General features: G+C 37.7%; 2 protein-coding genes across 6 annotated transcripts in view; one reads left to right on the top strand and one right to left on the bottom strand.

Moving 5' to 3' along the window:
- LOC148946665 (uncharacterized) overlaps window positions 1-11,974 on the top strand; it is a 55,070-nt gene extending 43,096 nt beyond the window's left edge. For 2 of the 4 annotated variants that reach the window (XM_089096313.1, XM_089096314.1), the window contains 2 exons: window positions 508-698; window positions 1,653-2,623. In XM_089096313.1, coding sequence (XP_088952439.1) covers window positions 508-698; window positions 1,653-1,793 — 332 coding nt within the window. In that variant the 3' untranslated portion in view covers window positions 1,794-2,623. Of the gene's footprint in view, window positions 1-507; window positions 699-1,652; window positions 2,624-3,544; window positions 3,789-11,629 lie in introns of those variants that run through there. The other 2 variants (XR_016142397.1, XR_016142396.1) reach the window with 2 other exon arrangements.
- LOC148946661 (large ribosomal subunit protein mL55-like) overlaps window positions 10,558-13,385 on the bottom strand; it is a 195,048-nt gene continuing 192,220 nt past the window's right edge. For both annotated transcript variants that reach the window (XM_089096317.1, XM_089096316.1), the window contains one exon: window positions 10,558-10,752. In XM_089096317.1, coding sequence (XP_088952443.1) covers window positions 10,609-10,752 — 144 coding nt within the window. In that variant the 3' untranslated portion in view covers window positions 10,558-10,608. The remainder of the gene's footprint in view (window positions 10,753-13,385) is intronic.

Here is a 13,385-nt window from a genome sequence, read left to right as displayed (position 1 = left end):
TCCAGCAGGCTTCAGTGTTCCATAGCTAGGGAACGCTCTAGAAAGGAGAATGTCAACCATTGCACCCGCCCACTTCAACTCTAATGCATAAAAATTAAAAACTTTTGCCAGGCCTTGTTTCGGACTTGGCTCGTTCTTACATCAAGTAAAGACTAGCTTCTTTTTACAACAACTCAGGGCATTTTACAGTGAGTCAAGATTCATTTTGTTTTTACGCCGATTCAGACCGTAGCTTGGAGTGGCCTTGTTCAATAATCCTTATTATATCCTTACATGGTTCCAGTGCAAAAAGGAGGAACTTGTCTCCCTTTCTGCCAAAGAATTGGCTATGAAGGCAGGGGTAAGGAGGGGCCACGGGCCAATTTATACAGTTAAGCGTACATTCAAATATGTTTAGTAAACGTATAAATTATGTTAACCTTGAATTTAACTAAAAGTGCAAAGTGCTTAGAAAAATAATCACAATTTTCATGGATATGCTCTATTTCATACATTTTTTTTCTTCAGCTCTGGAATCAGTGGATTTAAATGGTCCTTCTCATCAGATTATTTATGAACAGCAAAATATATTTGAAAAGAGTCATGCAGTTTATCAGTCAGATCAGCAAGAAATCCATCATGAAATTGTTGTACATGACATGCAACCTGAAATTGTTATGGAGGAAGGAACCGAAATACCTATGCAACATGGAGAAGGAGTAAGTAAAGATTATATGCAATAAGAGCCGTTAGTGAAGTGGTATCAACTGAGAAATGGGGGGGATATGCTCCCTAGTTTTTCTTGAATTCCACCCTAGATATTTGAAAAAAAAGTTCAAGGGTATTTTCATTTAAAAATGCCTTTTTTGAATTAATTTTTGAAAAAATAACGAATATGTCGCCTCCTAGATTCTGAGAAATACATTCCCCTCCCCCTTCTTTCCTCTAAATTTTCATGGATTGGCGAGTGATCAGTAGCGAATTTGAAACTTTTGCCAATGTTGTCACATTAAGATATGCCGACAAATGCGAAGATTTTTAAAAATTAGTGGCCTGAAAATGGCATTTTGTCCGTTTTCCCCTCTCCCCTTTAGCACCCATTCTTCCACAATGGAAGTTTTGTGACCCCCCACCTCCTGGTTTGGACTTGAGGCGTCTTATATATAGATATGTTCCATGTCAAATAAGCAATATTTTATCAACACCCTATTTAAATCAAATGGCGTTGGCGCTGATTAAAAGGAACCTTAAATTTATAAAAAATTACAGACACTATGCCGCATGGCAACGATGCATGTATTTTTCTGTTTGTGATGGATCACTTATGAATGGGATAATAAATAATATAATTTTCCGATTTGCGCACCGAATTCGCTAATTGCGATGTTTTTGCATTCCTCTTCATATGAATGGGAACTCACCTATATTTGACTCTTTTTTAGGAAGCATAAATAAAAAAAAATTAAACAATGTCACTCGAGTATTTTTACTATTGAAACAAGCTTGTATATTTATTCCATGTATAAGCTACTCTCGGATATATCTGTCCTTCGTTATTTTCTGTTTCACACACGCTATCTTCCACCTTACTATTTTCTTCTCTCTCTCTCTCTCTCATTTATTGTCTTGCTTCTAAAATTATTTTAACACTGACATCTTTCTTGTTCTTTTAGAGGCGACATCCTCATTTTGAAAGTGAAGAAGTTGACCTTGGAGAAGAAGGAGAAGAAATTGACGAAGACATAGCTCATTCAATGCTTCATCTCGGTGAAAGTATTTCAAGAAATAATGCTGGCCAATTGAAAATCCCATAGATTGTGGTTTTCTGTATTATGTGAAACAACGATGCATTTAGATAAAGTGACTAATATTTGAAAACCGAGCAATGGTGAGTAACCGCGCTGATGCTTAAGCAACGCGAAAGGGAAACTGTATGTTACGATTTTCATTTTTAGAAAAAAAGAAGAAAAGTTGCTGCTCATAGCGTGTGTGTACGTTCTAGATCAGGTTTTATAGTAGAAACATAAATTTTGTTTGTTTGGGGTGAAAATTATTTTTATGGTCAAGCAAAATACACAATTCTGAGTAAAACAAAGCAAATCTTGGCGTTCAACTAAGCATGCCTTTATTCAATATATTGTTATATTTATAAATTATTGTTCTATACAAATATATTAATATATTCCTCCATTATAAGATCATCAGAAGTTACACTACCTATGTCTCTGAATTTCTCAGAAGTTACACTACCTATGTTTCTGAATTTTAGACATAGTGCTCAAGTGGTGTCAAGTTTTGACATAGTGCTTGAATTTATGTCTTCTTTCTGTTTTTTGGGCCATGTAGCCCACTAAGGGGGGGGCTATTTTCGTGTTTTTTGTTGTTGTACATATATTATTAAGAAGCGACCTCAAACTTTCCATGGATCATAGCCTAAATTTAACCACCATTAAAATCTGGAGTGTCTGGATTAGAATGTGAAACTTTCAGTAATATTTTAGTGCTAAAATGCATGTCAAGAATTTTACTAGAATTTTTTTACTAACCGTATTAGTTTGATAAATATTACGATTTCTTGGTAAAGCCTAAGACTGACCAATTTCAATGGTTTTTGGATCAAATCCACTGAGACAACAGCAAAAAAAAAAAACGTTTACAAACTTAAAAAAACTTAAATTTGGAGCTATTAATGGAAGACTATTGGGGAAATGTAAAACAACGTGTTGTTCAGATAAGATAGCTTTAGCTTCATTGGGTTTTTAATTTTGTTTTGCCCTTTTTTTCAATGACCATAACTGTTCAATCTTTTGTTTCAGAGACGGAAGTAGTTACCATTCGGAATCGAACGAACCTAGTCTTTAAGATAGCCGTATGGCCATAATAATATTTAAATAGTATCCATGTTGATTCTAAGAAATTAGTGTCTTCAAAATGTTGGTTTTTACTTTTGATAAAAATTGTATTTTACATTATGCTGCTGTACGAAGAAAATTATATTCACAAAACGTCTTCTTATTCTTGCTTTGGTTTTTGCTCTGAGAATGGCCTAGACACAACATAAATTCTATTTTAGGAATATCAGAGGTGCTTCTTAGGGGTTTTATTCAGGTATACCATTTTTTAGTTCACTTCTATATTTGTTCAGATATTTTCAAAATTTATATGTTGCTTAAACTAGGCTTTCACAACAGGTTTGTCGCTTGCACATTATTCTGTCAAATATGCTTCCTTTTAAAGTTTTATTTTTCCTTTTAAAAACACTTATATGTCGATCATACACATATTTTTTTGTATATAAGGCTTAAGGAGTATCTAAGCATTAAAACCGAGGTAAATCTTCGGAGATTAAAGTCATGTATTCTATTTCATTTTTATGTTTTTGCCGTCCTAAAATTCATTTATTCACATTTTATATCATTTTCAACCCAAAATGTTATTTGTGATTTATTTTAGTTAAATATTTCTCGTGTGCTCGAGAGCATAATAAGCCTCGATAGATTCGTACACAGATAGAAAATTGCCGTTGCATTTTATTTGTCTTAAGTTAATTCGATTCTTCCCTCAGAACAGGATTAACTTCGCCTTGAGTCTACCAAGTCCAGTGGCAGGGCATTCAAAAAATCAAAACAAGTGTTTAGCGTGTTTTGTGACAAATTAGACAAGAATTTCAGCTAATTCACTTCAGAATTCTTTTGTACCGAACATAAACTTTTGACGACAGTGTTGAGTTCTTTAATCGTTAAACTTTTTTTTTTTTTTTTTTTACTCAAATGTTGCACTGTGATTATATAGCGAGTATATAAATAAAGTTTGTATTTACTTGTTTGTGCAACTCGTCTTTTAATGATAAAGAATATTTATCAATTTGAGTTAGTATGTAACTTCAGTATTTTCGATGGTTCAAGTTTTTGTTGCTGTTTGTGTCCTTTATTCAATAAGAAAAATTCCCTTTATTTAAAAAAAATAGCTGTTGTATCAAACTTACGTCAGTGTTATAATGAGCGTCAGTGTTACGTCAGTGAACGTCAATTTACCTCAGTGTTAAAATGAACATCAGCGTTACGTCAGTGAACTTCAATTTACGTCAGTGTCATAATGAACGTCAGTGTTACGTCAGTGAACGTCAACTTTCGTCAGTGTAATAATGAAAAAATAAAGTTGAATAACGTAAGAAGAAGAGCATCTATTTAGTTGATTTCGACAATGCTCTGAAGGTCTACCCATTAATATTGCTTTCGGAAATATTTGTTCTGGTACAAGGATTTGTGGTTGGTTGGTCTCAAGTAATACCTCCACCACAAGTAATACCTTTGAGAAAATGGGTTTTGATTTATCCTCTTAATCTTGATTTATTGACAAGAACCTGACTAACCATAACTTCCCTGGCTACAATCCAGCATAGACAACAGCAGATTCTTTTCAAAATAGTGGTTGAACAGGCTCAGATAGCTAGGAATAGCAGTACCGACCACCTATTCTCGACAATTTGACTATTTATTCCACAAATAGACGGCCGAATTCCATACACCTTTGTGACTCAAATGAAATTCAGAACAACAGCTATTTTTTTAAATAAAGTGAATTTTTCTTATTGAATAAAGGACACAAACAGCGACAAAAATTATATGACAGATTTTATAAGGTGCGATGGCATGAATCGGTACAGTTACATTCAAAAGAGCCATTATCAACTCTAACAGAGTTCACGGGAAGCTGGATTTTTCAATATTTTAAAATATTCCACTCACTTGGGTTGAGCTGCAGAAATTCTTGGCCAGGCACACACATACCATTGTATTTTGACGGTGGGAGGGGGGGGGCTTGCAGGTTTTGGTTGACGAATAAATAAAAAGCAATTTTTGAATAAGTTATTTTTGGACAACCATTATTTTTTTTATGCTGCTTCAACTATAAATGAGAGCTATTCCGTCGTAGTCAAGCCTAAAGATAAAATATGACAATTCCACCCTAACATATTGTCAAAATATAAAAATAAATTCATACTTCTGGGCCCACAAAGGCTCTACAACTTGTATATGTAAGGGGAACAACTAAATCAACACAAAAAAAAATGTCAAATAATTGGCTAAGCTGTTATCAAAAGGACGATCATCAGGGTAATGTATATTTCAAACGTCGATCCTCCTGATCTACTTTGCCCAATTTGTTCCCTCACTTGAGAATAGATTAGCAAGTGATTTTGCCCAGCGGCGGATCCAGGGGGGGGGCCCTGGCCCCCCCCAATATTTTCTGGCACCCTCTCATCCATCGTGCAAACGACCCTTTTTTGTGAATGATTCAACTAAGGCCGACGCTAAAAAAAAAAATCGGATACGCCGTCATTTTTTACTTTCTTTTTATCACATTATCTAAAGTTCAAATCCGACACTGCACGAATCATGATTATTGGGTTTATTTTTGGGACGTGCTAAACGAGCAAAACATTTTGTGAATGCTTACGAGAAACGCATGTCTTTGGGGAGTTGCGTGGGTGGTTAGATCCAACCGGCGGGAGGCTAGGCGCGAGCGACCCTGCCACTGCCTTCGGAGTATTTTTGCTCCGTGTGTTAGACCAGTTAGACGGAAACGCATTTAAAATGGATCGGAAAAAAAATCAGGGCATGAATATAGAACAGAGAAGAAACAAAGAATGATGGCGGAAAGCCGTAAAGGATCGAGGGACATCTCTGATTATTTTGCCAAGAAAGATCAGATTAAAGGTAAGCTTTTAAAGATAGAACAATAAGGAAGGAGTGTCGTTTAAAGTGGGTATAAAAACTTATAATTTATAGCTTTATCCCAATGTAGGATATCTTTACTGATAAGGCACATTCGTCAAGCATAATAGCGTACCACCTGCTTTTGTTGTTATATATTTCATACGGTCCCTCTTGTACAGTGTTCTTCGTATGCAATTTGTCCGAAGCGTTTGACCTGATTTTTAACAGCCCACTCGTCTCGCCTGACGGTTATGATATTGGCTTAAAGCAGTATTTTTACCGACACACTGTGTCAGCTCTGAAATTATCTTTCAAATTCTTGCAGTTAAAGCTCTCTCTTTAGCCTTGTAAACTTCGGTGATAATTGTTTCGGGTTTCAGCTCTTGAAAAATATTTGTTAGCATATGTCGGGGATCGGTTCTTGGGGTTGCAAATTAAATTAGTGATGTTTAGGGTGGTATTTTATTTTAAAGTCCGGGTTTCCTAGAAATAGTTTTGTGGTATGAAAGTTCAAGATTGTTGGGGGAGTTTAAAGTTAATGTTGCTGATTCAGTTTATTTTCAAATTTAGTTCCAATTCTGCCTTCACCATGTTGAGAGTTAAATCTACTAAAGCAAGCCATTATACAAAGTGTATATACGTTTACAATAAATGTCTTGTGCAAACTTTAAAAGAGAAACTTTTTTTTGTTAGATGTTGAGACGACGGCAACTTCTGATGCCCACTCTGAGTCGACGGTCGGAATGCACAAAAACGCATTCAGCCAGGAGAACGAACTGTCACCAACAACTCCGTCCACTTCACAGACGGCCTTCATAACAAACTTTGGCGAAACGACACACACTGATCAGCTGACTGAAGGATCAAGAAGCAGTACTCAAACCTTGGTGGTACATAACCCAACACTGATTTCACAGTCCCCGCACCCGCAGCATAATCAAAGCGCTATTTTTTCGCCTGAAACTGACTTCACGCCGTCGAATGACTTTGGTATTGCAGCAGCGCTGAAAGAGCGAAATCAGTTGTCTTCTGGAGAAATTATGTTTTTTATGAACGAAAGGTGGAAGCCGAAGAACCAATCTGATCTTCCAGTCTCAACACAAAAGAGAAAAGGTGGCGAAGTCAAGCGTCGCTTGAATACCGAACATCTTGCCCAGTATCCTTGGCTCGCAGTGAGTCGTCATCCAGACCACGAAGGCCTTTGGTGCAGTGTTTGTGTTTTGATGAGGACCAACGAAAGCGGAGGAGGATGGTCGGCTTTATCTGGAGGCGGCGGAGGGCAAAAAATGGGAAAGTTGGTCTTGAAACCGCTAAAAGACTATTCGAAACTTACCGGGAAAGATGGTGCGCTGACAAACCATGCTGAAGCACAGTTTCACAAACACTGCCAGGAAAAAGCTGCCGCGCTGCTAACAACGTTTCAGCGCGGTAGTCAAGATCAAGATATCAGGAATGCTCTGGACTGTGAAAGGGTCAAGCAAATACAGCAGAACCGTGCACTCTTGAGAAGCGTTGTTGAAACTGTCAAGCTTTGCGGGGCACAGAATATCCCCCTTCGTGGCCACCGTGATGATGGCAAACTTGATATCCAAGACTCTGATGTCATTACAGCAGTAAACGACGGGAATTTCCGCCACCTACTTCGGTATCGGATTCAGAGTGGAGACTCGCAACTTAAAAATTTACTTGAAAATGCACCGAGCAACGCCAAATATACGAGTAAACAGATCCAGAATGAACTGATTGGAACAATTGGGGAAATGATAAAAACCGAAGTAGTGAGAAAAGCAAACAAAGCAACGGTTTGGTGTCTTCTTGCGGACGAGTCAACAGACAGGCAGACCAGGGAGCTGATGGTCATTGTTTGTCGTTATGTGTGTAAAACCGAGCAGGGATACGTGATTCGAGCAAGATCCTTTTGCAGTTGTCGATGCCTTTCAAACCCTGTCAAGACTCACTGGAGATGAGGAAAGTGACGACGGTAGAAGCATCGAAGAGAAGCTAGACGGCAAGAGCCTCGGGAAGCTGCTGTTGAGTGAGGTCAGGAAGTCAAATCTGGATTTGTCAAAGTGCGTTGGTCAAGGATACGACAAAGCTGCTAGCATGGCAAGCTTGACAAATGGTGCTGCTGCTGAAGTTAAACGCCAGTGTGAACTGGCAGATTACTTCCACTGTGTGAGCCATGCCACAAATCTCTCATGTTCAAAGATAGTTTCAGTTCCCATTCTGCGCAATGCCCAAGACGTTGTTCGAGACACAATTTCTCACTTCAGCTCAAGTGCCAAGAGAACAAGACTTCTAAAAAAGCATCTTATCGCGGACAAAGCTAAAACAGAGACACTCGTCAGTCTTTGTACCACGAGATTTGTAGAGAGACACGAAGCAATCAGCAGGTTTTGGGACTCCCTTCCGTCGATCATTTCTGCTCTGCAGGAGATGGAAGGATGGCACGATCGAGAGGCAAGTAGCAGAGCTTATGCATTACGATCCTGCATTGAAAAATCAGATACACTCGTAGGACTGGTTTGCCTGAATTCGTTTTCGTCGATCATGAAACCTTTGGCCGAGTCACTACAACAGAAGGATGGTGACCTCGTGAGAGCCTTGTCCCTCATTAGCAGCGTGAAGGCAATGCTGGAAGATATGCTATCACATGCCGAAACCAAATTCAGACTGCTTTACGAAGATCTTCTGAAAATGGCCGAAAAGATTGATGCTACCATCAAGGTAACGCAGCCACGCATAGCTTCACGTTCTACATACCGGGCAGGGGTACCCAAGATGGATCCAGAAAGTCATTATAGGATGGCGGCATTTATTCCAGCCCTGGACGCCATGCTGCTTGATTTTACGGAGCGGTTCAGCTGCCATTTTACGAATGCTGCAAAACTTTCAGCTTTGATCCCGGCTGTGGTTAATGGCAAACGCTGGGAGGACGTTCAGCCAGGGTACGAAAAGTACAAGGAGCTGCTCGTGGGTACGGAGATAGACGTTAAAACCGAGTTCGAGATTTGGAACAAGTATTGGTCTAAGGAAACCGTGCAAAAACCGAAAACAGCTATTTCAGCGCTGAACAGTTGTCAGGAAAATGTATTTCCCAACATCTTCGCATTGTTGACAATTCTCGCGACGCTTCCTGTGTCAACCTGTGAAGCAGAACGAATGTTTTCAAAGGTTGACAGGACATGTTCATCAATACGAAGCACGATGACTGAAGAGAGGTTGGAGGCTCTACTACTCATGCAGACTTACAGAGACGAACTGCCGAAAACAGACGATGCTATCGATATGTTCGCTCTCAGAAAAGCTCGCCGATTGAGTTTAGTTGTGTAGTGTGGTACTGTTTTTATTTTCTTTTGCTACGTTTTACCTTTATGAGCCTATTTGGCAGTGTTTTCATATAAATAAAGAGCTATAAAATTAGTCCTGTATAATCAGTTTTTGGCGCCCTGTGTCCGGCGCGGGCCCCCCCCCAAGATTTTCCTCTAGATCCGCCGGTGATTTTGCCACTTGTTGTCTGCCTAATTGCTAAGTGGGCTAATAGAAATAAATCTAACATGGCCAACAGTTATGTTTTGGGTGTCATTCTTAAGATAGGACTTTATTTCTCAAAAATGGTTATCACAAGCCCAGATAGTCCGAATTCACACTTTAGAGTAAAAAAACACATACAAAAAAAAACATGCAAATTTAATTCAGAAAAAAATTAATTAAAATGCTAAAAATGTTTTAAAAAAATTTCAAAAACAATTGAAACTTGCGAAATTAAAAGGAAATACATTAAATAAAAAACACAAGGACAGTTTAGTCTTGTGACTAAAACTTACAAAACATAATTTAGTTAAAGGAAAAAAAAACGCTTCATCTTGCCTCTGTGAGGGAAGGGCTACTTTTTTCCTTCCACGATAGGGCTTATCAATATCAATTGAATGTGGCATGGATTAGCGGGTATGGTTTAGATGTGTCTTTAGGCGGTATGATTCTGATCTGATAGTTTATAGAGGGTTTACTGCTTGGAGCAAATATCAACTGATCATCTATATGATATTTTCTTGAAAAAAGGATTTAAGGAAGTGGGAAAATAAGCTGCCCTTGAAAGGACCGGGTCCCTAATTATGATAGTGAATAATTAACTAGTAAGTACTTCATAAAGGTAGTACTTCAGTAAAAACTTAGTACCTAAATTTTCTTGAGTAGCGATTTTCACCGATGATACCATGTCAGTACATTTTTTATGCAGATTAAGGATTTCAATTTTTTCTTTCTGACTGGCTAAAGAATCTGGAGAGGACTGTATCCCAATATTCTACAAGTGTCCTGGTAGTCAAGACAAATTTCCAATGGACGAAAAGAAAAAATTAAGTTTCAGACCCCTGTTGACTAACCCAAACACAAATTTTTCGACGTGCTTTCTATCTTTTGACCAAATTACCAGTATTTATTTTAATCAAATTATAAATGTAATTATATTTTCTTCAGTTTTATTATATAAAGCTATATGTATATTTTCATTTATCTTTTTGAGTGTTTTATTATTAAGCTTCCTCTGGTGATATAATAAAGCTCAACTGTGATAAGGTTCATTTATGTCAAACAAATATGATATATTTTGTGATCATTTCCAATTCACAGCTTCAGCTTTATATAAGGGGCCTAAAAAACGCGATTGGCGTTTTATATTCAGAACGTTTTATATTAATTCAGCTTTATATAAGGGGCCTAAAAACGCAAATAGTCACGACTTACTTTAAACTCTTAATGACAATGGTAGCATGTCTTAGCAATCCTAGTACATTTGAAAAAATATGATATGCCCGAGCACTCCACCCAGTTTCTCTGAAAACAAAACAGTAACGCATAAAAGAACAAACAACTTTATTGAATCTATAAAAAACTCAAATAGAAACTCTTATTTCTTCCATAAGTAAGAATAAGATTCAGCTGAAAATCCATCATCAAAATCTTCAATTATTTGCACACGCTTCTTAGGCTTTCTTTTCTCAAGTCGCAATCGCCTTTCCTCTTCTGTCAGCGTTGTCAGATCAAGAGGTAACTAAACAGAAAATTTAAATAAATTATGATAATAATTGTATGTGAATACAATTTTTTCTTTTACAGTTTTCAGTAATTAAAGAAGAAAAATTGCATTGTTTAGCTTGAATAAGTTCTTGCGATTGTCTTTTCCTTCTTTGTTTCTTGAATATGCATGCGTCAACATCAATACGATTTTAAAATGCTTTATTTGTTCTACAGGGCCATATCATCACTTTTCTGAATAGTTAAAGTTGACATGTAATGCAGTACTGAAAAGAGTATTATATGCACTTTAAAAACTGACTTTGTTTTGTGTGTCGCCAAGGTCAAAAGGTGCTGAAGGAATGCAAGGTAAATGCAACAGAGTTGCCACTGAGAATTTAGCAATATTTCAAGGTTCGTCAGCAGGGGCGTAATTTACTATGGGCCAAGGGGGGGGGGGCAACTGCCCCTCCCAGACTCCAGTTTGCCCCACCCCCAGCTGAAATTTATTTTCTTCAAAAATCCTGTCCAAATTAATATAAGCCTGCATAATTTAAGCATCAACAGAAACGGATCAGTTTTTTTTTAGTATATTATTTACCATTCTAAAAAGTATCTTCATAGTACTTTTTTAGTACTATATAGTACTTTCATGGTACAAAATGGCTCATTTTTCAGTTTTTACTATACTTTCACTTGATTTGGGAAAATTGAGCTCCAAATTTGCCCCTCCCCCAGGATTTTGACGAAATTAGGCCACTGTTCATCAGCCAAAAATTCTAAGGTTAAAAAAAAGCCCAAGATATTAAATAATAATAATGAATCGGAGGTAATCTTTAGTATTTGTGACCTTTTCTCATGATCTTGGGGAAAACCCCAAGTAGTCGAAGCCCTAAAATTTACCATTTTCATAGGTGCCTCTGTGACTGAGATGACTGCTCCACTCAACACTATTGTACATTAAGATCAGCTAAAAGCAATTTCAAAGGAGGATGGGCCCCAAACATCAAGAAGATAGGTATTGAAGCTACATAGTACCAAGTGGACCATCATCAATCGCTTCCACTTAAAAGGATCTGATCTGGAACCTGGAGGATGGTTCTTCTTCAAAATGATGGCAGTGAAAAAGGAAATCGCTTACGTTGCCATTCAGCAGCTTACCCGACCAACATGGGACAAAAAAAAAGTAAAAAAAAACGAACTGTTGGATTGTTTTCTATAGAGGCATCGTGCTCCTACCTGTCAAACCTTGTATTGCTCATGACACACATGCGAATGGAAGGGAAAGCAAATGCCGGTTTTGGAAGCTCTAGAGGCAGCTCCTTTAACAGGACTGGACTCCCTATATTTTTCTGCAATATATTCATCAGGATAAATGACAACCATCTTTTACTGGCCATTTTGATGTGTTAAACCTTGAAATGCTCTTGGCGTTTATTGTTAATATGGATGAAAATTATGCGTGACTTTTGATCTTCTATAGGGCAGAAGCCATCAGGACATGTACAATAGGGTCCTCTGATTTTTAAATACACTGTGTTTATATGTCCTCTGTACTTATATGTGTGTAACAAACACTGAAACATTGTTTACAATCAGGAAAAGAGAAATATTACCATTTAAAAGCGCTGAAATTAAAGCTCTTTGTAGTACTTGCTAACCACTCCCCTTCCCAAGAAATTTCCTGATGAGGGCCATAATGCCCAATCTCGCCTTTTCCACCTCTGTGCTGGTAGACATGTGAAAATAATATTTTATGCTACATAGAAAAATACTGTCATAATGGGAGGGACACTATTCCACCCCCACCCCCCAAAGAACAATAAGGCCGTAAACCACCGGGATTCAAGAGGAATTACATATCAGTATCTCATCAACTCACCCATCTTCCCTAATACTCAATCTACATTTATATGTAGACTCAATGAGAGTTAGGATATTTGGGCATTTAAATACACTTTTTGAGGCATCTTTCCCACTTCTCCGCCAACAAGATAACCCACAGCCCCTCCTTTCTAATAGTTGCACATAGACATTAGTCAGCATAATTTTACAAAATATGAAGCACATCGTTTTAGTTAAAAGAAGCTTTAAAATAAATATAAGAAACATATTTTTGCAATAAGAAGGAAGGTATCATCCCACATCACCCTTAATCAGCCTTAGCCTCAATGAAGGGAGATGAGAGATTCATCCCTAAGCCCCCCATATCCCTTTCTATATTTATCTGAAGAATTGACCAATTTAGGCATTGAAATGTGGTCTTTTAGGCATATAGCAGCCGCCTAAAGAATGACCCACCTCTCCCTTCTTTATCTGATGCGTAATTATACATTAGTGAACACAATCAGAGCCGACGCTCTAGCGTTGCAAGCCTATAGATAAGAGCCATAAGGCTTCAATGAATTCCTTTTGTTATTTTTTTTAATGAGCCTTTTCATACAGAAGGGATGGTTATATAAACTTTTGAGGGGGCTCATTCGGCTGGAAATTGAGTTCTAGTGCCCTTTTTAAGAGTCAATAGTGATCGGAGGGCAAACAACCCCCCTCCCACGCCCCTTATACGATCGAAATTTTGAGATAGCCAGTTTGTTCAAAATAGTCCAGAGATCAAACTCCAGAGGTGAAAAGAATGCAGAGTGAGTTGAATGGCCACCCTCAAAGAGCAGC

Source organism: Artemia sp. Qi Xiang Cuo, chromosome 11, assembly GCF_049724085.1.
Source record: "Artemia sp. Qi Xiang Cuo chromosome 11, ASM4972408v1, whole genome shotgun sequence".
Classification (NCBI taxonomy): domain Eukaryota; kingdom Metazoa; phylum Arthropoda; class Branchiopoda; order Anostraca; family Artemiidae; genus Artemia; species Artemia sp. Qi Xiang Cuo.
The sequence above is the reverse complement of the archived record's forward strand: the minus strand, read 5'-3'. Positions and strand labels throughout refer to the sequence as shown.